The sequence below is a fragment of the Pseudorasbora parva genome, chromosome 13 (genome assembly GCF_024679245.1).
Source record: "Pseudorasbora parva isolate DD20220531a chromosome 13, ASM2467924v1, whole genome shotgun sequence".
NCBI classification, from domain to species: domain Eukaryota; kingdom Metazoa; phylum Chordata; class Actinopteri; order Cypriniformes; family Gobionidae; genus Pseudorasbora; species Pseudorasbora parva.
In genome coordinates, this window is record NC_090184.1 from 24,782,519 (window position 1) to 24,806,938 (window position 24,420).

A 24,420-nucleotide genomic window follows, 5' to 3' on the forward strand; every position below is an offset into this window, starting at 1 on the left:
TTCACAAAAAGTGGACTGCAGCTGAGTTGAACCACTTTTCAGCTGCAGAGAACCACTACGCACAGACGTATACAAGACATGGGTTTTAGCTGTTGCGTTCCTTGTGGCAAGCCACTTTTGAACAACAGACAATGTCAAGAGCATCTCGCCTGGTCTAATGACAAAAAGGACTGCTGAGTGGTCCAAAGTTATGTTCTCTGATGAAAGTAAATATTGCATTTCCTTTGAAAATCAGGGTCCCAGAGTCTGGAGGAAGAGAGGAGAGGCACACAATACATGTTGCTTGAGGTCCAGTGTAAAGTTTCCTCAGTCAGTGATTTGGGTGCCATGTCATCTGTTTGGTGTTGGTCCACTATGTTTTCTGAGGTCCAAGGTCAACGGAGCCATATACCAGGAAAATTTAGAGCACTTCATGCTTGCTGTTGCTGACCAACTTTATGGAGATGCAGATTTAATTTTCCAACAGTACTTGGCAGCTGCACACAGTGCCAAAGTAATCAGTACCTGGATTAAAGGGGTACTTCAGCACTGGGAAAATGAATCTGTATTTAAACTGGGTCATTCATGTCGTAGAAATGTGAAATTATTTTTGAATTTGGTGCTTTCTAGACTGAGAAAAGACAGAAAATGTATTTTTGTCTCATGGGGATAAAAGACAACAATTCCCAGAATGCTTCACTGCCCTGTGAGGCTGTGACTAAGTTGGAGAACAGACATTACAATTAAATACTGAACATGTCTGTTCAATATAATGAGTGAGTTGTCGCGCGAGAGTCACAGCATAACGCTGCAAGAGTCAGATTAGATTTACCGTCATGAATGAGCTGAATGAGCTCTCGTGATGAGAGCTTAGGTAAACACGTCCACGCTCACGGCATACATTGACAACGTGTGTTCAGTCTGGCACGTTTTCAGTTCATGCCTTTGGAAGTTTAAAGGGTTAGTTCACCTTTATGTCATTAATGACTCACCCTTTCCACACCCGTATGTTGTTTCACACCAGTAAGACTTCCGTTCATCTTCGGAACACAGTTTAAGATATTTTATATTTAGTCTGAGAGCGTATCCAAGTGTATGCACACTATACTGTCCATGTCCAGAAAGGGAATAAAACATCATCAAAGTAGTCCATATGTGACATCAGTTAGTTAGTTCAAATTTTTTTAAGCATCGAAAATACATTTTGGTCCCAAAATAACAAAAACTACGACTTTATTCAGCATTGTCTTTTCTTCCATGTTTGTTTTCAAATCTCAAATAAAGATTTAAATGGTCATGAATCAGCATATTGATTCATTTGGATTGCGTGTCAAGCTGCCAAACTGCTGAAATCACGTGACATTGGCGATCCGAATCATGAATCAATCCGCTAATTCATGTTTGAATCTTTATTTGAGGTTTTGAAACAAACGCGGAAGAGAAGACAATGCTGAATAAAGTTGTAGTTTTTGCTATTTTTTTATCAAAATGTATTTTCGATGCTTCAAGAGATTCTTACTAACTATTTGATGTTACATATGGACTACTTTGATAATGTTTTTATTACCTTTCTGAACGGAGGTCTTACGGTTGTGGAACGACATTAAGGTGAGTCAATTAATGACATCAATTTCATTTTCGGGTGAACTAACCCTTTAACTTTCATAGAAATTAATTTGAGAAGTTAAAACACTTACATTGCTCAGCATAGCTCCGTTTACATGAATGCCTGCAACTGCCAGCTGAGCTGTGAGTGTGATCTCCCATCCCCCGTGTGCAGGTTGAAAACATGTGGAAATAGGCGGATATGAAGGGGGGAAGCACAATCCTTTGAATATACCCCAGGATTTCTATACAAAGCCATATGCTAATCGCTGAAGTAACCCTTAAAGGACCATGATATCCCTGTTCTTAATTGGCCAGCAAACTCGCCTGACCATAACCCCATAGAAAATCTTTGGGGTATTGTGAAGAGGAAGATGCAATATGCCAGATCCAACAATGCAGAAGAGCTGAAGGCCACTATCAGAGCAACCTCATAAGTTACACCTGGGCAGTGCCACAGATTGATCGACTCCATGCCATGCCATTGCTGCAGTAATTCAGGCAAAAGGAGCCCCAACTAAGTTTTGAGTGCTGTAAATTCTCATACTTTACATGTTCATACTTTTCAGTTGACCAAGATTTCTAAAAAATTATTTCTTTGTATTGGTCTTAAGCTAATTTTCTAAGATACTGAATTTGGGATTTTCCTTATTTGTCAGTTATAATCATCAAAATTAAAATAAATAAACATGTGAAATATATCACACTGTGTGTAATGAATGGATATAAAATAAAAGTTATAAAAAAATTATTTAAAAATTAATTAAATAGATCAACTTTTTGATGATATTCTATTCCAAAACACTTTGGGAACAATTATTTGTTTCATTTTCATTCTTCTGCTTCAATGAAGAAGAAATTATGTATGTATATATATATATATATATATATATATATATATATATATATATATATATATATATATATATATATATATATATATATATATATATATATATATATATATATATATATAAATTATAAATAAATTATGTAACAACTTTAAATCTTCATAAACTTAAAAAAGTTTAAAAATATATACATTTTTATTTAGCAAATAAAATAAATACATTTTATTATTAATATATATATATAATTTATTTATTTGCTAAATACAAATGTATATATAAGTTTCTGAAGATTTAAAGTTGTCCATCTAATATTTCTATTTTATTTCATCTAACATATTTATACATTTAATTTATTTCAATTATTTGAATAGTTTTAATTTTATATATATATATATATATATATATATATATATATATATATATATATATATATATATATATATATATATATATATATATATATTACCCAAGAACCTTATTTATTTATTTATTTATTTTATCTTATATTCTTAGGTTTTATATCCGATATAAAAATAGATTTTCCTCTCCGGTCTAGTGTGTAGCACATGCATATTCTTGTTACTACACCCTTAAACAGGATTCTTATTTTATTTTATTTCTTAGCGCTTTTACAGAAAGTGCTGCTCTCAACACACAGATAGGTAAATAAACGCGAATCTCTCGCCTGTGAGTGACGCAGCATTCAGCATGCTGCTACGTACGTTGATATAAACGAAATCAAAATACATTGGACATGCAGAGAAATAACTACCGGTTTATCTCACAGTCTAGCCATTACAGGCACCAGAACTACATCATCCTAGAAACTACATCGAGACTAAAATAAGACTAGAATTCATGATGGTGAGACTATAATCAATCCATGATGGTAAGAACTGACTTCCACTGTGTAAGGAATGAACTTAGAATAGCACGTAAAGTGATCGCGGAAAATATTCTTAACGTTAATTAAAACATAAACATTTAGTCAAAAAATATTTTATTGCCGTAATAACCGCCTGTTCAAGAAAATTGTTTTAGTGATTTGATTCGGATTCGTGTCAGACTTCACAAGTGAGCGATAGAGCTGAGTATAGATAAAGGGATAGTGCACTCAAAAATTAAAATAAAAAAATATTGTGAAATAATTCTTGTCTCATATATTTAAGTTGTACAGCCTTCTTCTCTTTTATCTTTCTTCACAAAAGAAAGTGTTGGGATGGCAGTCTCAGTCCCCATTCACTGTCATTGTATGGGAAAAACACAAAACTAGTTTCGCAAATAAACAAACCATTATCCAGTTAGCACCCGATTTGATGTGGACTGTGTCTTGACGGAGATGGAGGAGGAAGGCTCATCTACAAAGGGCTGGAATGCCAGAACATCTAGTCTTCATTTTGAGGATGAGAGGCCTTTCTTCCACAGTACCCAAATGCCTCCAGGTCCGTCTGAGCCATTTCTGCTGTCAGGAAGTGATGTAAAAGTTCCATACACCATCAATCGATATTTACGAGACTATCAGCGAGAGGGCATACAATTCATCTATCATAACTATGCCAAGTCCAGAGGATGCATCTTGGGTGATGACATGGGTCTCGGAAAGACTGTTCAGGTAAATGCACGCAAATCTAAATATTATAATGTATACAATTAACCAAGTAAGCATTGATCATTTTTCCTCTTTCCTTTATTATATTAGGTCATCGGCTTCCTAGCTGCAGTTTTGCAGAAAACTGGTACATGGACAGATGTTGAGAACAACAGGCCACTGTTTTTGCTTTCACAGAAGCCATCAGAACAAGTTAAGAAGGTATCAGCTTTGTTATGCATATGAGATCTAATATTTTCTTATTGCATGATTTCTTGTGTAATACTGTATTAAAGGCACAATATGTACGATTTTTTAATTCAAACATCTAAAAACCACTAGAACAATATTATATATTTTGTTGACTTGTGTACATACATTATCCCAAATAATGTTTCCAAGATTGTTTAAATCCAGAGGAATAACCAGTTTTAACTAGTGACACGGACTATCCATGCGTTGCCTATCAATGATATCTTACCCGCGTTACCCATGATTACCCTTGAAACCATGTAAACACCAAAGACAAAGATAGTATGATAAACTCATGTCACGATTCGATACGTATCACTATTTTAAATAATAATTCCAAAAATATATTTTTTTAAAACTTTTTTATTATCATTTAAATTTTATTATATGGACCCAAAATATTCCCCCATTGCATCATTATACACTATATTCAGCATTAGACGTTTATTGTAGCAATGTCACTGAAACCTCATGCATTACTCACGCTTTCAATGCTTTCAGCATTCTCTCCCCATGCTTGCTATGTCCCACCTCTCCTGCTATTATGCACTATACATATAATAATAAACTATCTAAAATGCTTTGAATAATCATACTACTTAAACAAAATGTGATCTAGCGATTAAAATTATGTTTGCACTTTGACTTTGAGGAGTGTCATTCCGACAGCAATTCATCTATCATAACCATTCACACTTCAGATGATCAATGCAATCAGTCACACTCATAATCACAAGAAAGTGTGTCAAAATGACTGCTCTCAAACTGTAAATGGTTCATTCAAAAATGTTAATTTTGCATTTACTCACTCTCATGTTGTTTTCGCGTGTCACACAATCATTTGAATGTCAGTGTTTACTAGAGGATGCGCCACTGTGTAGAGACACTTCTTCAGAAGACTTGAATTTGGATTAGACACTCTATTCGTTATTTTTACGATGCCTTTATGACGTTTTTTGGATCTTTTAAGTTTGAGAAGAATGGACTTTAAATGGAGGGGCAGAAATCTCTCAGGTTTCATAAAAAATATCTTAATTTGTGTTTGGAAGTTAAAGGGTTAGTTCACCCAAAAATGAAAATTAGATGTTTATCTGCTTACCCCCAGTGCATCCAAAATGTAGGTGTGTCTGTTTCTTTAGTAGAACACAAATGACGATTTTTAACTTCAACCGTTGCTATGTGCCAGTCATATAATCATGTGAATGGGTAAGGCTCTATGAGAGCAAAACATAAAAAAAAAAAAAAACGTGCTTAGGCAACGTGCACAAAGATCCACAAAAATCATGTCTCATCAAGGTTTCCGATCGGTTGTAACTTTCGTCTAGTGAGGTCAAGCTGGCGCGATCATAGATATATATTATGTAAATTCCTCATTCGACCGATCTGCGCAGGCACTAATAAGGATTATATATATATATATATATATATATATATATATATATATATATATATATATATATATATATATATATCTTTGATCGCGGGGTTAATCTTCCTAATGTTGTATAATGCAACTCTGCAGGACCGGACTATTGCAGTGAAGTTTAACTGGTCATCAATCACAACTCCGAGGTTCCTGGCTGTCCTCAGCTGTCCCCTGGCTGTTTTACCATGCTTACCACTTAAATCCGTCTAATATGATAAAACAGCGCTCTGTTAACCCACATACGCAGGCCCAGAACAGGCAGAAGCAGCATAATAAAAGTTCTGCGAAATCCATGCGTCATCAAGCTATGCCTATAAGTGACCTCTAGCAGTGAAAAAAATGACCTATTTTGGCTTTAAAAGCCCTTTAGTAGTATGTTTTTGTTTGTCTGTCTCTATTCAGGTTTTCCTCATTGTGGCTCCGCTCTCTGTCCTCTACAATTGGAAAGATGAGTTAGACACTTGGGGTCATTTTAGAGTTGTGGTCGTGCACGGCGTGAGGAAGGATGAAGAACTGGCACGTGTGCAGAGAGGAAGATGTGAGATTGCTCTTACCACTTATGAGACCCTCAGACTCTGTTTGGACCAGTTTAACAGGTAGATTGTTTATAATGATCTCATGTTTTTATGTTTTATGCAACATGTTTTATTTTGGAATGTGTGGGTTACTGTGTTATTTATTATGTCGTTATATCGTTACATATGTCGTTACATACTTTTCAAAAGTTCGGGGTCGGTAAGAATGTGTTCTTATGCTACAGTAATACTGTAAATATTATTATAATTAAAAAATACTTTTATATTTGAATGTTTTAAAATATAAAATGAATCATTTCTCCAGTCTTCAGTGTCACATGATCCTTCAGAAATCATTCTAATATGATTATTTGGAGCTCTAGAAACATTTTGGTAACACTTTACAATAAGGTTTCATTAGTTAATGTATTAACATAAACTAACCATGAGCAATACTTTTGTTTCTGTATTTTTTTTTATCTTTGCTAATGTTAGTTCACAGTGCATTAACTAATGCTAAGAAGATTTGAATAATTCATTGGTAAATGTTGAAATTAATATTACTAAATATATGCTTTATTAGTGTAGTTTATTATTAGTTCATGTTAACTAATGTAGTTATCAATATTATTATCAATGTATCAATGTTGAAGACACTTAAAGGTGCCGCTTAACAAGAGTTCAGTACATGGACGTCACATACTGTGAGTCTCAAACACCATTATTTCCTCCTTCATATGTAAATCTTGTTTTTGAAAAATACCACAGAAAAATAGGCGATTCTCGACATAACGGCATCGGTGACGCAATCACTGGGGATCTTTAATATGTACGCCACCAACATTTTTATACAGCAGCGTATGCGTCACGCGAGGATAGCGAAAATGGCAGATCATGGAAATAGATGTTATGTTCCAGGCTGTGCAGGGGACGTGCAGACTTTTCATATCCTTCCCACTGAACAAAACTGTCAACAGACATGTTTATCTATAACCGGATACCGCAACAATTTAATTAAAAGTTTTTCGTTTGCTCGGCCCATTTCACAACGGACAGTTTTTCTAACCTGGACAATAGCAGGCTTCACTCAGCGTCTGATACTGGAGAAGCGGCAATTCAAACTATATCCCTGCGAGCAGTAAGTACTGATTTTATTAACTTATTGACTGTCTAAACCATTTCTGATTAAACTGGAAGTTTCTTAGTGAGACAACATTAATGATAATATCCCCTGTGTTGTCTAGATCCAATGCAAGATGCTAGTACAGTAACAATAGGAAACTCCAAGTAGTGTACATCAGAATGACAAATGTCAAAGTTAATATTATTTCCTGCCGGAGTTGTCATACGAATCTAACAAATACAACCGTAGATACATATGGCAATCCCTTTTGTCGGATAAAATAATAATTTAGCCTATAGGCTATTTTCATCAACAACACACAACTCAGGATCGCTTACAGATCGCTCACTCGATCCAGCTAACTTAAGCTCATCTCCACCACTTAAGTTGAAACGGTAGTAATTTGACAAGGCATCGTCAATTTGTTTTAAAAAAAAAAAGCGGTTAGGCTACTGTACTGTACAAACAACATATTTGTGTGCTAACCTTACCCAGTTCGCTCTTTAGAGTTTGTGATTCAAAGAGAAGGAGCTATCATTGCAAAATCAAATCACGCATTACAGTAATTAAAATGTTTTTAAAATGCTAAAAACAAAGCTGTGACTGCTGACGATATGAGTTAACGTGTGAAGTTAATGTTATATGCAAGTTCACATGCAGGCTGAAGTTATAGGACTGGCGTTACGTTGTGCAGGTCTTATTGAAAATAAAGACTAAACTTACCACTCAGAAGCGTCCATTTCCAATCTCAAAACAATAGGTTGTTCCTCAAAATCTTTATCTTCGTCAGAAACAGGATCAAACATAAGGTGGATGCACAATCTCTCCATGATTGACAGTATATGGTAGATGTGTTTCTGTCACTGAAATGAGCCGCGCAGTGAAACAGCCAATCAGAGCTGAACTACACATTAATATTCATGACCCTTCCAAATAAGGCAAAAACAGACCATTACAACCTAGGGACAATTTCTGGGGTTGTAAATGTATCTGTAAGACCACATCTGGACAATTTTAACCATTAAATAAGTCACATACCCTATATGTAGATATCAGAGAACAATTTAATTGTTTCAACTCATTCTAGGGCACCTTTAATAATTGTGTGGAAACATGATCAATCTGAAATTCTTTAATGAACAGAAAGTTCAAAAGAACAGCATTTATTTTTTAAATAGAAATATTGGCAACATTTTACGGTCACTTTGGATCACTTTTATGCATCTTTGCAAAATAAATTATGAATTTATTTAAAAAAATTCTTCCTCTCCCCAAACTTTTGCATGGTATTCCGTTATATTGAGTATATTACAACATTTTTACTATCCAAAATTAATTCTTATCATATTTAAACATTCATAGAACAAAGTTCATGGGTCAGTGTGGTTTTCAACATATTTCTTTTTCAGCTTTTCTTTGTGATTAAATCCAATTAATGGTGAGTCATCTTTTTCATATTACACTATTAATGTTTGATTTTGTACAGCATTGATTGGGTTGCCGTTATCGTTGATGAAGCTCACAAAATAAAGAACCACAGGTCTCAGATCACTCAGGCCATGAAGGACATGAAATGTAAAGTGAGGGTGGGACTGACAGGAACAATCCTTCAGAACAACCTCGAGGAGCTGTGGTGTGTTATGGACTGGTGAGACAATCAGAAAGCACCACTGATTTTAACCCTGGCTGTGATACTTTTGTGCCATTATACTATCTTATGATAATGATCATTTCTCCATTAATTTGTTTAAAAAACAAACAGGGCCATTCCTGGATGCCTGGGTTCTCTGGCCGGTTTTAAAAACAGGTTTTCTGACCCCATTGAGCAGGGGCAGAAGCACACTGTGACGAAAAGAGCTCTAGCAGAAGGCCGTAAAGCTGTTCAGGAACTTGCAAAAAAACTCTCACGCTGGTTCCTCAGGAGAACAAAGGACCTTATCAGTGACCAGCTACCTAAGAAAGACGATCGAGTGAGTTAGTTCAAGTCAAAGAAACCTAATTATATATATATATATATATATATATATCTCATAGTGCATACTCTGATCTGAACTCCTTCTGGTCTTGTCCCTCTCCAGGTTGTCTATTGCTCACTCACAGACTTCCAGCGGACAGTGTATCGAGCGGTGCTGGACACAGACGACGTGTCCCTGCTGTTGCAGAGCTCAGGGAAGTGTCACTGTGGCAGTGGTCGTCCACGGAAGAAGTGCTGCTACAAACTGAATGCAGACGGTGTGCCGGTCAGACACCTGTACTTCAGTTATCTGGCTATACTGAGAAAGGTTGCAAATCATGTTGCATTACTGCAGTCCAGAGAAGGAACCAGTAAAAAACAGGTTAGTAATGGAAGTAATAGGAATAGTGAAGGATTGTTGTCAAATACACTACCGTTTAAAAGATTGGGGGCTATAAGACTTGTGATGTTTTTTAAATAAAGTAAAGTAATAACTGTAAAGTATTATTACAATTAAAAATATCTATTTTAATATATCTATTTTTTAAAATTGTAATTTATTCCTGTGATGGCAAAGCTGAATTTTCAACATAATTACTCCAGTCATCCGTGTCACATGAAAATCATTCTAATATGCTTATTTTCTCCTCAAGAAACATTTCTTATTATCAGTGTATATCAATAGGGTACAACAGGGCTAAAGGCGCCGTGGGCCTTTAATTTTATTTTCCTCTAAACCACTTGCATGGCACAACTTTCCTAAACATCCCTTTTCAAGATGCACATGGAAATTGGGCTTTGGAAATTTGGCTGATCCTTGATGCAATCGCGGGCAGCAGCGCAAAGTTGATTCTGTGCTTATTAATATTTAATGTGTTTTAAAATGTTGTAGATTTATGTAGCAAAGTAGAATCCCTAAATGATTGACTATATTTTGGGAAAAAGGCCTTAATGATTTTCAGTTTAGTTGAAGTTAAATAAAGCAACAGTATTCAATAACGGAAGAATGTGTAAAAGTATAGTCTTTGGGTTAAAAAGCCTCTGCCTTTGGGGCAAAAGGCACAATATTAACATGATAATAATTAGCGGGCCGACTTTTCCATTTGTTGACATCATGACATGGTTGGATTCAGATGGTAAATATCATATATCAAATTGGGTATCTACCTTAGAGATAATCACCAAATTTATTACAAAACCATCATATTTATGATAAATAATGATATGATAATATGATATTAATCATATCATGTAGTAAAATCATTTATTGTTATACTACTGTAAATCTATATTAAAAGCTTCAAAGCTTTCAGAAGGTTTAATTTTTTTAAAAGTATTTTTAAAATATATTTTTATATTAACATACATTAATCCCAGTATATTTATTAAACAAAAATATTTTTTTTATTTATCATTAAATATTAAAAACATATTATTTGTAAGTATTTGTATTACTACTGTGTGCCTTTTCCTCCATGCTGGTGAGCATTTTACTCCGTGTATGGGGTAAAAGGCCTTCCTTGTCACTTCATACATTTATACAATTTTTTATATATATATATATATATATATATATATATATATATATATATATATATATATATATATATATATATATATATATATATATATATATATATATATATATATATGTGTGTATATATATAATATATTGCAGTAAATTTTAATTTAAAACAACTGTAGTGAAAAGTAAATTTATCTTAGGGTGTGCCTATAGCCACATTGTACCCTATAACGGGTCTGTTCAAACAGATTTAAGGTTTGATTGAATGTATCATGGAGTAATTTTAGTATGTCTCAAATGGACAGATTGTGTTTATCATCATCCTTGTAGTGTTTCTTGTAATTTTCCCAACCACAGGAAAAATATGTGACAGCCATTTGTGAGCAAGTTTTTAGGAAATTTCCAGATTTCACAGAGAGGTGCAAACAAGCAGCCTTTGAAGCAATGTCTGACCCCATGTACAGTGGAAAAATGAAGGTGAGGTATTTTTTATAATGATCAAGAACCAGATTTGGTGTTATTTCACACAATAACCGTATGTTAGATTGGAGTACTGTTAGGGCTGCTAGAGTTTTACTTGCCCAGCCAACATTTTCATTGGCTCCACCACAAAGTGATTTATCCTTATTTTTAACAATGCAGTTTTATATTTGCAAGAATATATTACATTTTCATCAAATATGATTTGTTTTTGTTTGTTAGAATTTTTCTCTACAAAATGGCGAAAATTATGTAATCATAATGCAACTCTTATTACTTGATAAACACATTTTTGCTGGCCTGCATATTATGGAAAAAAATTATCAACACATTATCTTGTGAATCTAACTAAATTAAATACATTGTTTTCATTTTGCAAGACCCAAAAAAATTATGTACGAGATAGATGTAAAAGTATGTTTAGTTGCATATTAGAGTTATTAGAATCAGTAATGCCCACATCATCAAACAAAGAGCACAGAAAATGAGCTTCGCCTAGATACCTTCATTTCCAGTTCATTCCGGATTTTTCCCTGGCAATATGGAGATTAATAAACCCTCTTGTGGCTAGCACTGGCCCTGAGCTGTCTTCCCTCAGAGGCTGTGGATACACTTCCTTGAGAAATAACAAGGACAGTATTTAACATTTCTTCAGGCCTTCCTTTCAAAGGTTTCCCCCTCCCTTTAGCCGGAGCATCTTGAGGGTGCTGTTATTGGCAGATGCTGAGTTACTGGCATCCTCACAAGAATGGCCGCTGGTTTCTGAAACACCAGCAACAGAAAGAACAGACACAGCCTGCTCTGTTAATCTCTACCCAGTAGCCACTGACTGACGTCTTATTTCTCATTACAATTTAAATGAAAAACTTTGTGTGTTTTTAGATGTTATGATAAGCAAGATTGTCTTTGCTCCCATCATCATTTTGAAAAGCATGTCCTGTTTGTCTTCCTGTTTCAGGTTCTGCAAAAGCTACTTAATCACTTTATCGCGAAGAAAGACAAAATTCTTCTCTTCTCTCTTTCTACCAAGGTGAGGTGGTTATAAAAGTTTGCTATACAATTTTATATAGATTTCCTTTTTTATATCACAATTTTACTTTGGCCCCCGTCAAAGTCGCTCAGATCTTTATTCCTGCCCATTTTACTAGAACTGATTGTTTGCTTACCAACTAATCTGCCTAGATCTTAAAATGTGGCCTTGTTAGGAAATGATCAATTATATTTACTTCACAGTTTGACAGACCTAATTTTATTAAATATGAATCAGGTTAAACAAAACTTTCTTTATATTTTCACAGCTGTTAGATATTCTGGAAAGCTATTGTATGGCCGAGGGTCTAGAGTACCACAGACTGGATGGAAACACCAAGTCTAAGGACAGAGTTAAGATAGTGAGAGAGTTCAACAGCTCTCGAGAAGTCAACCTGTGTCTGGTGTCTACTTTGTGAGTGTGGCCCGAAAAGCTATTATGTTTCGTTATGCCTATTATTTACAAGATCTCCCAAAATGTATAAAAACATGAAAGTCTGATTTACAATGATTTCTTTTGTAGGGCAGGTGGGCTTGGTCTTAACTTTATTGGAGCGAATGTTGTTGTGTTGTTTGATCCAACATGGAATCCTGCTAATGATCTCCAGGCTATTGACAGGTGAGCAAATAAAAAGCAATAATCATCATATAATTAGGTATTCAATATAGAGTATTGAATGGTGACAAACATTATAAAAATTCTTTGATATTAATGTTTAGGTTTTGATTAAAACAGTTTTATTCTACAATGCATTAAATTGATCAAAATTTGACAGTAAAGAAATATATAATGTCACTCAAGATTTATATTTAAAATAAATGCTGTTCTTTTGAACTTTCTATTTATTAGAGATGCCTGATTTTTTAAATGTATTACTGTTTCCATAAAAACATTACAAGTCCCATTTAGACCCATGAATCTTTCTGTTTTAATATACAGGGCGTATCGTATTGGCCAGTGCAGGGATGTGACGGTTTTTAGACTCATCTCTTTAGGAACAGTAGAAGAGATCATATACCTGCGCCAGATTTACAAACAGGTATGTTCGTAAAAAAGGTGTATGAAAAGATATCATGCCTGTACAATCTAACAGTTATTTGCTGTTGTGTGCAGTTTTACTTGCACCTAAAGGCATAAGAATACGCTAAAATAATGTAAAATGTATAGAGACCTGTTTCTTTTTTCTCTTTTTTTGCTTGACAGCAACTACAGTCGTCAGTGATTGGTCGGGAGAATGCTAGACGCTACTTTGAGGCCGTTCAGGGTACTGATGGCAAGGCAGGGGAGTTGTTTGGTACCCGAAACCTTTTCCGCCTTCAGACTGATGGCACCTGTCTTACCCATCGCATCCTAGAGGTAAAAAGGCAAATACATTGCAGTTGGCACATTCTCTAACTAACAACTCTCAAACCCAGCATCTTAGTCCTATATACAGACATGCTCAAATTTGTTGGTACCTCCACAAAAAACGAAGAATGCACAATTATCTCTGAAATAACTTAAAACTGACAAAAGTAATTGGCATCCAACATTGGTTATTCCATTGTTAATAGAAATCATACTTTGCTTTTGCTTTTTTATTTAACATAATATTGTAAATAATAAAACATGAAAATGGCATGGACAAAAATTATCGGACCCCTAACCTAATATTTTGTTGCACAACCTTTAGAGGCAATCACTGCAATCAAATGTTTTCTGTAGCTCTCAGTGAGACTTCTGCACCTGTTAACAGGTAGTTTGGCCCACTCTTCCTGAGCAAACTGCTCCAGCTGTCTCAGGTTTGATAGGTGCCTTCTCCAGACTGCAGGTTTCAGCTCTTTCCATAGATGTTCGATAGGATTCAGATCAGGACTCATAGAAGACCACTTCAGAATAGTCCAATGTTTTGTTCTTATCCATTCTTGGGTGATTTTAGCTGCAGGACTTCCAGACTAACTTTTTGCCTTGGTTGCACTGGTGCTCCTAACGCTTTTATTTAGGTGCAACAGCACAAAATGTAGGTGCAGCCAAACATTTCCCTGGCTCACGCCACCTTTAACACCAATTTCAAGGTCACCTTTTTATCACGCTTCATATACATTCATATTATGTAAATGATAACATAATATATGCAATTACGCAGGAATGAGTGCATTGCACTCCAGAGCTTTCTGACACTGGGCAGTACGTTTTGCTCCAGAATGCCTTAATAGTCTTGAGATTTCATTGTGCCCTGCAGAGATTCAAGGCACCCAGTGCTAGATGCAGCAAAGCAGCACCAAAACATAACCAAACTTCCTCCATGTTTCAATGTAGGTTGGGTTTTCTTTTCTTTGAAAGCTTGATTTTTTCCGTCTGTGAACATAGAGCTGATGTGACTTGCCAAAAAGCTCCAGTTTTGACTCATCGGTCCAAAGGACATTCTCCCAGAAGGAGTGTGGCTTGTCAATATGTATTTTAGCAAATTCCATTCTGCCTTTTTATGTTTTTCTTTGAAAAGTGGAGTCCTCCTGGGTCTTCTTCCATGGAGCCTATTTTTGCTCAAAAAGGTACGGATGGTGCGAACAGACACTGACGTACCTTCACCTTGGAGTTCAGCTTGTATCTCTTTGGCAGTTATCCTGGGTTCTTTTTCTACAATTCACACTATCCTTCTGTTCAATCTGGGGTCAGTTTTCCTCTTGATGCTGCGCACAGGGAGGTTGGCTACAGTTCCATGGACCTTAAACGTCTTAATCATATTTGCAACTGTTGTCACAGAAACATCAAGCTGCTCGGAGATGGTCTTGTAGCCTTTGACTTTACCATGCTTGTCTATTATTTTTATTCTGAGCTCCTCAGACAATTCTCTCCTTTGCTTTCTCAGGTCCATCTTCAGTGTCGTGTACACAATGATACCAAACAGCACAGTGACAACATTTTTTTCCAATTTAAATTAACTGAATGACCGATTACAAGATTGGAGACCATTTTACATTATTTTTGTAGAATAAGCAATAATTCATCTCTTTTCACAGCTTCTTTGCTTTATTCTATGACATACCAGAGGCATGCAAATATACGTGATAAAATAGCTTATATTTATATAATGATTTCATCTTATATAATAGGAGGAACAAAGCATTATTTCAGTGAGTTGTAAGGGTACTAAAAGATTTGAGCACGTCTGTATATCTATATTTGATTTACACTATATTGCCAAAAGTTTTGGGACATCTGCCTTTACATGCACATGAACTTCAATGGCATTCCATTCTTAATCCGTAGGGTTTAATATCAAGTTGGCCCACCTTTTGCAGCTATAACAGCTTCAATTCTTCTGGGAAGGCTTTCTGTAAGGTTTAGGAGTGTGTTTATGGGAATTGCCAGACAGAAAAGCATGATTCGTCACTTCTGAGAACACGCCTCCACTGCTCTAGAGTCCAGTGGCCGAGTGCTTTACACCACGGCATCATATGCTTTGCATTGCCCTTGGGGATGTAAAGTTCCATGATGTTTTCTACGCACTGTCCTTGAGCTAATCTGGAAGCCACATGAAGTTTGGAGCTCTGTAGCTGTTGACTTTTTGTGCACTGTGCACCTCAGCATGTGCTGACCCCGCTCTGTGATTTTACTTGGCCTACCACTTTGTGGCTGAGTTGCTGTTATAATTGTTATAATACCACTAATAGTTGACTGTGGAATATTTAGAAGTGTGGAAATTACATGAATGGACTTATTGCACAGGTGGCAACCTTTCACGGTACCACGCTTGAATTCACTGAGCTCCACAGTGACCCATTCTTTTTTACAAATGTTTGTAGAAGCGTCTGTATGCCTAGGTGCCTAGGCCATGGAAGTGATTGGAACACCTGAATTCAATTATTTAGAGGGGTGTCCTAATACTTTTGGCAATATAGTGTAATGTAGGTTATATTGTTCAGTTTTCCAGCTCTAGTCTTGTGAAATGAATGTAGATTTTTAGGGCACATTGTGAAATTAGAGGTTCTGATGAGCATGTGGAAACAATCTACATATTTTACTGTCTGTAAGGGTCCAGCTGATCATACATATCCCTAATGACATGCCTTTAATGAATTGTTTATATGAAATGAATTCCTTCTCATTGACATGATGGGAATCGTGTGTTTGGCTCACAGAGGGAGGGCCGAGTGGAGGTGGGGATCATGACGGCCAGAACTCAAGCTCTGGACGAGAGGATGCAGGAGCCAGTGAGTACCCACACTGTCACAGACCCGTGACTGAAACGTTTCTCTTTCCCACACATCCCTCCCCTCTTCTTTCCCATCATCTATCTGTTCCCACGGAATGACGGGCGAACACATGGTCATAATCAACCCCCTCTGAAGCCCAGTGGTGAAGACCACACAGAAACATACTATCTATACCACATTTATTTACTCAGCAGAGGGCTTATCTAATTGTTCTTCTGCAAAGAACCTCACACATTGATTTTCTGAAGAGGATGGGTACTGACCACAACGTCTCGGCTTGTTAAAATCAATGTTTTGCTAAAAACTGGATGTCGCATATCATTAAAATGTGTTAAAGTTGTATTTTATGGGTTATAGAAATTTGACGCATCCTTGGTTGAGAACAGTGTTTCCTACAAAGTTTTTATTTGCATTGCAGTTGACAAAACAGTAGAAAGTTTTGTGTTCTTTTCTTTTTCTTGAATTTTTTTTGACAGCCATTATTTTATTTTGTCATTTATTTTTTATCATACTCAGTTTAGAGCACTAGGTTAAATATATGACAATGTTTGGAGATTCAGCATTTCTATTGTTTAATAGCAATAGCAAAAAGCTATTCTTATATATTGGCATATTGTGAATATTTGGAGAGAGAGAATATTGCAATTTTTTTATATAAATAATCAGAATGCCAGCAAATTGTCAGCAAATTTTCAGTTTTATTCACCATATGGAGAAAAACACACAACATAAAATAGAGCTAAATTTCCAGATTCAAAAAAGCAAAAATAAAACTACAACACCTGTTTGAAGAACTCACTAAATCATCCTTAATGTTAATGGTTTTATACAAATAATCAAATCAATGTTGATAGTTAAAAAAACAAAACATTTTCTGCATAAAACTAATGAACCATCTTGACTTACCTCAGGATCTCCGGTCAGCAGATGCTGCTACTGAGCAGACAGGTGGATCAGCAGGCGCTGGGCTTAAACGCGCTGGGGTGCTGGACTTCAGCAGTGCAAGTGAGGATGAAGATCCCTGCTGCTCCAGGCCCCCAGAAACACACACAGGAGAGCATACGGGAGCTGGTACTACCTGTATTGGAAATATAGGCCTGTATAGTGTGCTCCAGGGACAAATGGCTCAGAGAGGATTGCAGGATACAGACAGTGAAGAGGACTCAAGTAGCCAGAGTCAAGATGAGGATAACTGTGCAAAACCCACCGCGATTAAGGTACAAGCATCTAAGTCCAGTGAATCCAAGGAAGGGATGGAGGGTGTCACTGAAGATAAACCACAGCGAATATCAGAAGAGTCAGCAGACATTGAGCTCCTTTCACACAAACACAACAATGACAGCACAACTGGTGGCAAGAATCATTTTCACAAGAGAGTGAAGTTTGAAAATAAAAGATCTGAAGATGATATTGAAAATTTTTCTTTGTCAGAAGATGAAGTGCCTGAAGAAGGCATGAGATGTATGAAGGGTCCTCCTCAGGAGAATAAATCAACTCAAAGACGGTCTTCTGGGAAGGACAACACTATTCAAATGGGAATAAATAGCCGAAAAACATTAGGAGCTCACAAAACCGAATCCAGAGATGAAGGAAACTCCGGAACACTGGACTCATTATTAGGTATAACTTGGATTATTTTTCTGGATTTAAAACAATCTTGCATATTTAATATATTTATTGATTTTTGACCAATTATCACAAAAAGAATATATCATTAAATAACACAAAAATAGATTTAACCAAAAAAAATACACATTTAAGAAAAATATCACACACACGTTAGTTTCCATGTTTTATGGGGACTATAATTTGTATACTGTACAAACTGTATATTATAGCCCCTATAACATACCCATCATAAGAAGCATTCTTAATTGTTATACTTTCAAAAAATATAATTTTGTATGATTTATAAGCTGTTTTCCTCATGGGGACCAAACAATGTCCCCAAAATGATAACGATTTTGGATATTGCCATCTTTGTGGGGACATTTTGTCCTCACAACATAGGGTTTACTAGGACCACACATAAATATAAATAAATAAATAAATAAAAAGTGCATGCAACTGCATAACAGTCATTAACATTACAGTGCTGTCAGGCTGTTGTTTGTTTTACCCATTCAGTCCAGTCATTTTAATCATTTCATATACATTCAATAAAAAGTTTGATACGATTGGTTTCTTAAACACCAAATGGTGAGAAGGAAGTTGGACCATTGGGTGTTTCAGAAACCAATATTTTCTAAACGTCAAAACGTTTTATTGACTCTGTATATACTATGAAATGAGTAGAGAGAACGGTCAATACAAATTTCGACATTTTGAGAAGATTGAAGTCATCTTGAGTTTGTTCCATTGCTCTTTGTTCCGGTATACTTGAGTGTTTTGACTTCTCTGACAGGTGGACTTCAGCACGTGAGCTACACCCACTCCAATCAGAAGGTAGTAGGCTCCAGCAGAGCAGAAGACCGCCTAAGCCGCGCTGCCGTACGAGATGTGTTTGAACTCAACAAGCACTCGCAGCTTCCTGCAAACTGCTTCCTGGATTCATCAGAGGTTTCTCTAAGTTTAATATTTGTGCACCTCACACAAACTCAATAATTAACAATAGTATCTTGGTAACATTTAAATGTTTTCGAGATGTATTTTTCTATAAATCAATGTTACTTTTTAAATTCAAAAATAATTTATTACCAACAACAACAAAAAAAACGTTTTCATTTAAATAACTGTTTTATAGTTTTGCACACTATTGGGCGTAACAGTCTTGTTTTGTAGTTCACCCAAAAATTAAAATTCTTTCAATAAGTACTTACCCTAATGTGGTTCGACACCCGTAAGACCTCCAAATGAAGATAATTTTGTTGAAATCTGAAGGCTCAGAAAGGCCTTCATTGACACCAATGTCTTTTCCTCTCTCAAGACCCATAAAAGGCACTAAAGACGTTGTTACAACCATCTCACTACAGTGATTCTACAATCATTTATGAAGTGACGAAAATAGTTTTTGTACGCAAAAAAATCAACTAAATAACGACTTCTATAGTGACAGGCCGATTTCAAAACAAAGTTTCGGACCATTATGAATCAGTGTGTCGATTCAGGATTGGGATCGCCAATGTCATGTGATTTTAGCAGTTTGACACGCGATCCGAATCATGAATCAATACGCTGATTCATAACGGTTCATAACTTTGTTTTGAAATTGGCCTGTCACTATATTAGTCATTATTTCGTTTTTTTTTTTTTTTTTTGCGTACAAAAAATACTCGTCGCTTCATAAAATGATTGTAGAACCACTGGAGTGAGATGGGCTTTCTAACGACGTCTAGTTTTCATATCGCAATATATATTGCAGAAAAACAAAAAAAACACAATATGTCAGTTTTTTCCAATATCGTACAGCCCTAGATCATCAAATTTGATGCATTCATTTGGTGAAAGGTTTGTCACACGGATTAAGACCAGAAACCTTTTTTTTTCAGTGTGGAAAATCACAATTTCTGTAAAATGTAATTTCTTTTGCTGTGGCGCAGGAGATTCAGCTCTGCATTGCAGGAACCACTGCATGAGACAGAACATCGGTTTGGCCTTTTTTTCTTTAAGATGTTGTAAAATAAACCCAGTTCAGCCAGTTTGTCCTCGGCTGTTTAAAATGGTACAATCTGTGATATAAATCCACTGCAGATACAGATCTACTACGTACCATTATTAAATTGTTGCACACAGCATAACACTTATCCCTATCGGTTACATTTTGTCCTGCATTTGCTTTTCAGAATTTTTATAATAATTAATACGTAGTTTGAAATTTGGGTGATCAATCCAGGATTATTTGGGGGGAAAGGATTTTTGGGGAAAGATTTGTTAAATAATATTAGAGTCTAATTCTAACGCACTGTGTATTTATTGTGTAATAGACTTCCATCCAGTCATCTGATCCAGTACTCTCAGATCCCGACGATGGAGGTCAGACACCGGTAGCATATGGCAAACCCCACATGGAGCATCCAGTCACCCACACCATCAAAACCTCTCACCGCCAGAACAATGTCACGGTCATAGTGGGCGAAACACCAAGTATCATGTGCAGGTAACACTGTTCTCTACTCTAGATCCCTTCGTTTTTCTCCCCGCACAAGATCCGACTAGCCGAAATCTCAACACAAAGCAAATAATTGTGTCAATTGGGCTAAAATCTCAAACATTAGAACAGCAAGTCAGTGAGAGGAAATTCCTGGTAGCGCAGGGCCATGTGCCAGTTCTCCCCACAGCTATGGTGTGCTGCCCCCGCCTGGCCCCCGGGGCTGCAGGAGTGAGGGAAGACCACCCCAGAGCACTCTCACCCACCCATTTCCCAAGTCTGGATAAAGTCATAAGCAAAACCCCCTCTTTATTCAGTTTTTCTCACAAATGTACTGTTTGCTCATGTAATAGTGAAAACACACATGCACAAGTATATATATTCAATTCCACTCAGACACATACTTAAGGGCCTTGCTTCATAGATAGGTTTTGCTTTGAAACCACAAAGGGTGGCAACTATTAGAAGTTACGCCACAAGCAGCTTCTGAGCTCTTTCAGTTTCAAATTACTAAGTGGTTTTCCTTAAAGACCCTTACACTGAATTTTCTAGGTTTTAAAATGGGGCTTTTAAAATGTGGAATTGGGGGTTCGTCATTTAATTCATCTTAAAGGCATAGCTCACCCCAAAATAATGAAAGTACTGTCATAATTTATGTACTCCCATGCATGTCATTCCAAACCCTTATGACTTTCTTCTGTAGAACACAAAAAAAAGATATTTGGAAGAATGTTGGTAACCAGACAGTTTTGGTTAACATTGATTTCCATTTTATGGACAATAAAACACTGGGAAACTTAAAATAGCTTCTTTTATGTTGCACAGATAAATGAAAGTCATGCATGTTTGCAACAACATGTGGGTGAGTATCTGTTGACACAATTTTTTCGCTTTTGGGTGAACTATCCCTTTAAGAGTGTTTTTCATGTCACGTGTTTTAGCATTAAGCAAATCTTCTGGTTCTTATTATGCTGTAACTTATGGGCTGTGGTCTTATGATATAATATACAGACTGTCATAAAATTGCTCCCTGCCTGTCTTTTGCAATGCATGGAGTATAAAACGATCTCTTAGAACTCTATAATACACTCAGTTTTTAACTAAACAGCTTATTAGTATTTCAAGTCCCAAGTCGTGTGGTCTAACCAACAAAAAATTCCAAAACAAAACAGGAAATTATATTTGTGGACCCCATATGAAGACCCTCATGACTGTGTGTCAAGGTCTCTTAAAATATAAAAGATCATTTGACCTCATGGTGCAACTATTACATGGTGCAACTCCTCAAAAACTTTTTTCAAACCATATGAAACCAACATGAATACAAAGAGTGCATCTTAAAGAACTTGGCACACGTGTTTTAAATGAGATTTTTTTAAAGAGTTTTTCTTATTTATCTTTGACCTGTATACTAGTCTGAGTTACTACAGATGATTTAGCCAGATCAGCACACTTAACTATCTACACAATGACTTTTAAAGCTTTGTGTCACTAATGCCCTACACCTGGTATATAAGATGTGTTTTGGTCGATCAGACCACAAGCCATCATCATCAGTCCCATGACCTGGTGTGGTCGTCGGGTCGCTGCGCTGTTGAACATCGGACCAGGTCCCTCCACTTGTCTCAAGTATAAACAGGTTCTAAAACCTTTTGAGCTTGTCCATTTCCAAACGCTTCCAGAGGTAGTCAAAAAAGCATTTGACAGGATTGCTTTTCATAGTGTAGATGTTCATGGGGTCAAAATGCATTTGCTTAGACTGCCTGTTCTCTGCCTACTGACCTAATGCGTAAACATTTTGGGAAGCGCGCTAGCCAGACAGGATTTAAACTTTGTTGGCTGAAATGTGGTTTGAAGCTGCTTCTCTCCGTATGTATTTCCGTCATCTCTGGTCATGTTCATATGTGAATTGCATGAGCTTATTTTGTCCATTACGGTAGCTAGAAAGAGCTGAAAACCCCATACGGTTACCCGCCCATAGACCCTCCACTCGAAGAAATCAGGACAGAAGTGGTTGAAAGCAAACAATAGAGATGGATTAAAACACCAGGGGGGGTATTCCAGAAAGCAGGTTATGTGACATGTGGATATGTTTGAGGGTATGTAAACTGATAACCTCAACTTTTTGTTCCAAAAATGGAGGTAACTCTATGGGCAAGTAGCCATAGCAACATATTCAGTCAACAAAACCTGCTCCAAAGTAGCTTCTGTTCCAGGTTTAGTTTGATTCAGGGGTGTTCAGCGCAGGCCTGCCCTATTGACGAGGCTTGATGATCTGCATTCAGACGTTTTTTTGCAACAGGTCGTTTTCTATGCTGTTATGTATTTCTATAATAAAAACATATGATATATCTTACCTTTAAAGCAGTGTGGAAGCAAAATGTAATACAAAAAAAAAAAAAACTTTTACAGCTTGTAATCTTTGCGAGCACAGATTATTTAGTTGAATTGGATGTGTTTTTGGAACCTGCAGACCTCGAGTAAGCAAAGTTTGGGTTAATCAACCTAGAGTTCAAGGTATGTTTGACGTTAAATTGACCTTGCTTTCTGGAATACCCCAGGTGTAAACGGATGTCTCCCTTTGTCTACTTGTGATCAGATCGACCAAAACGCATCTTAATTTCAGGTGTAAACAGGGCCTAGGATAAGTTGATTTGTGTTATTAAGATAATATTTTGTCCTACAGACAGCATTTGGAAGAAATGGCTCAGTTCTTCGGATTCGACTCTGTGCGAGACTTCGCAGAAGACATTCTGAAGAACGTTTCAGAGCAGAGACTAAGCCGATTGCAGTGCTTCTACAGCCAGAAGAGCCCTGAACTCAAGAACATCACAGAAAAGACCTTTTCTAAACCCAACATCAAGCCAAAGCCACCCACCTCGCCACCACCATCTACATCCAGACAAAGAACTACCTCAAAAAGAGCCCACCCAAACTCCCTTCTTAAACCTCAAGGTGAGGTATCAACCCCGGAAGTTGAGGATCAAAGAAAACTGTCAAAGATAAAGAGAATAGGTAAACCAGAAACCTCTGAGGCTCACGTTCATTGCAGTACAGACCTCTTAAACAACAAAATTAAGATGTCCTCCACGGACAGATACCCGTCATCAAGTTCTGTACATCTTTCTCAAAGGTGCAGTGCACCAGCAGAAGAACCTAAAACCAACATTACTAGTTCCTCACAACCTTTCAAGGACAAGGAACACACTTCACGGTCACCTTTTGTCTCCACAGATGATGTTGTTGCATCAAGCTCAACCCAGACCGGCAGCTCCTCCAAAATCACAGACCTTATAGGTGACACATCCATCCTGAATGACTTGTTCAAGTCAAAGAAGAAAACCATAGACCAACCGAGGGATGTGAAAACATCCACATGCACAGAAAGATCAAAAAGTAGAGGAAAGGACTTCTGGGACATTTTGAATGAGGGAAATGAGGAGAGCATTAACAAACTCACAGATCTGACTGAGGTGGAGAAGATCTGTAACAGCGTTAGCGTCTCTGCAAAGTCTAGGAGTAGTGAAAAAACCGGAAGCTCGCAACTTTGGAAAAAAAATGAGAATTTTCTCTGGAAACGCTAGGTTTAGGGTTTCTGTTTTTTTCTATTTTTTATGACGATTTACAAAGTTTTATTGCAAGGACAAGCTTTTATTTATGTGCATTTGTTTTTATTTGTTTTGGGAAAATAAGGATTTTCAGAATTCAATACACAATATAATTGACCTGCAGTTAATGTGATTATTGTTTTATCTTGTTTTTTATTTTATTAAAGTTCATGTTTTGAAGAAAGCACAAGAATGTATTTT

The 24,420-nt window shown here is 36.4% G+C and overlaps 1 protein-coding gene across 4 annotated transcripts; it reads left to right on the forward strand.

Annotated features, from left to right (window-relative positions):
- The first annotated feature begins 3,120 nt into the window (after positions 1-3,120).
- ercc6l2 (excision repair cross-complementation group 6-like 2) lies at positions 3,121-24,420 on the forward strand. Of its 4 annotated transcripts, none has more exons than XM_067413596.1 (18): positions 3,121-3,324; positions 3,644-4,047; positions 4,135-4,245; positions 6,104-6,297; positions 8,826-8,987; positions 9,102-9,309; positions 9,418-9,675; positions 11,176-11,295; positions 12,257-12,328; positions 12,597-12,742; positions 12,851-12,946; positions 13,268-13,367; positions 13,532-13,684; positions 16,450-16,521; positions 17,436-18,144; positions 18,929-19,083; positions 20,448-20,620; positions 23,298-24,420. In XM_067413596.1, exons 2-18 carry the CDS (start codon positions 3,775-3,777, stop codon positions 24,193-24,195), a joined length of 3,900 nt encoding a protein of 1,299 aa, XP_067269697.1. In that variant the 5' UTR covers positions 3,121-3,324; positions 3,644-3,774; the 3' UTR covers positions 24,196-24,420. The 4 variants fall into 4 exon arrangements, with proteins under 4 accessions (XP_067269697.1, XP_067269698.1, XP_067269699.1 ...); XM_067413597.1 differs by having other exon boundaries at positions 3,648-4,047; XM_067413598.1 differs by having other exon boundaries at positions 3,737-4,047.

What these genes read in the sequence shown, in the direction of transcription:
- ercc6l2 (XM_067413596.1), top strand. Translation starts at nt 3,775, where the DNA reads ATGGAGGAGGAAGGCTCATCTACAAAGGGCTGGAATGCCAGAACATCT. An exon ending in GATCTCCAGGCTATTGACAG is followed by an intron (nt 12,947 to 13,267) that starts GTGAGCAAATAA and finishes TTTAATATACAG; the next exon opens with GGCGTATCGTATTGGCCAGT. An exon ending in GCTTCCTGGATTCATCAGAG is followed by an intron (nt 19,084 to 20,447) that starts GTTTCTCTAAGT and finishes ATTGTGTAATAG; the next exon opens with ACTTCCATCCAGTCATCTGA.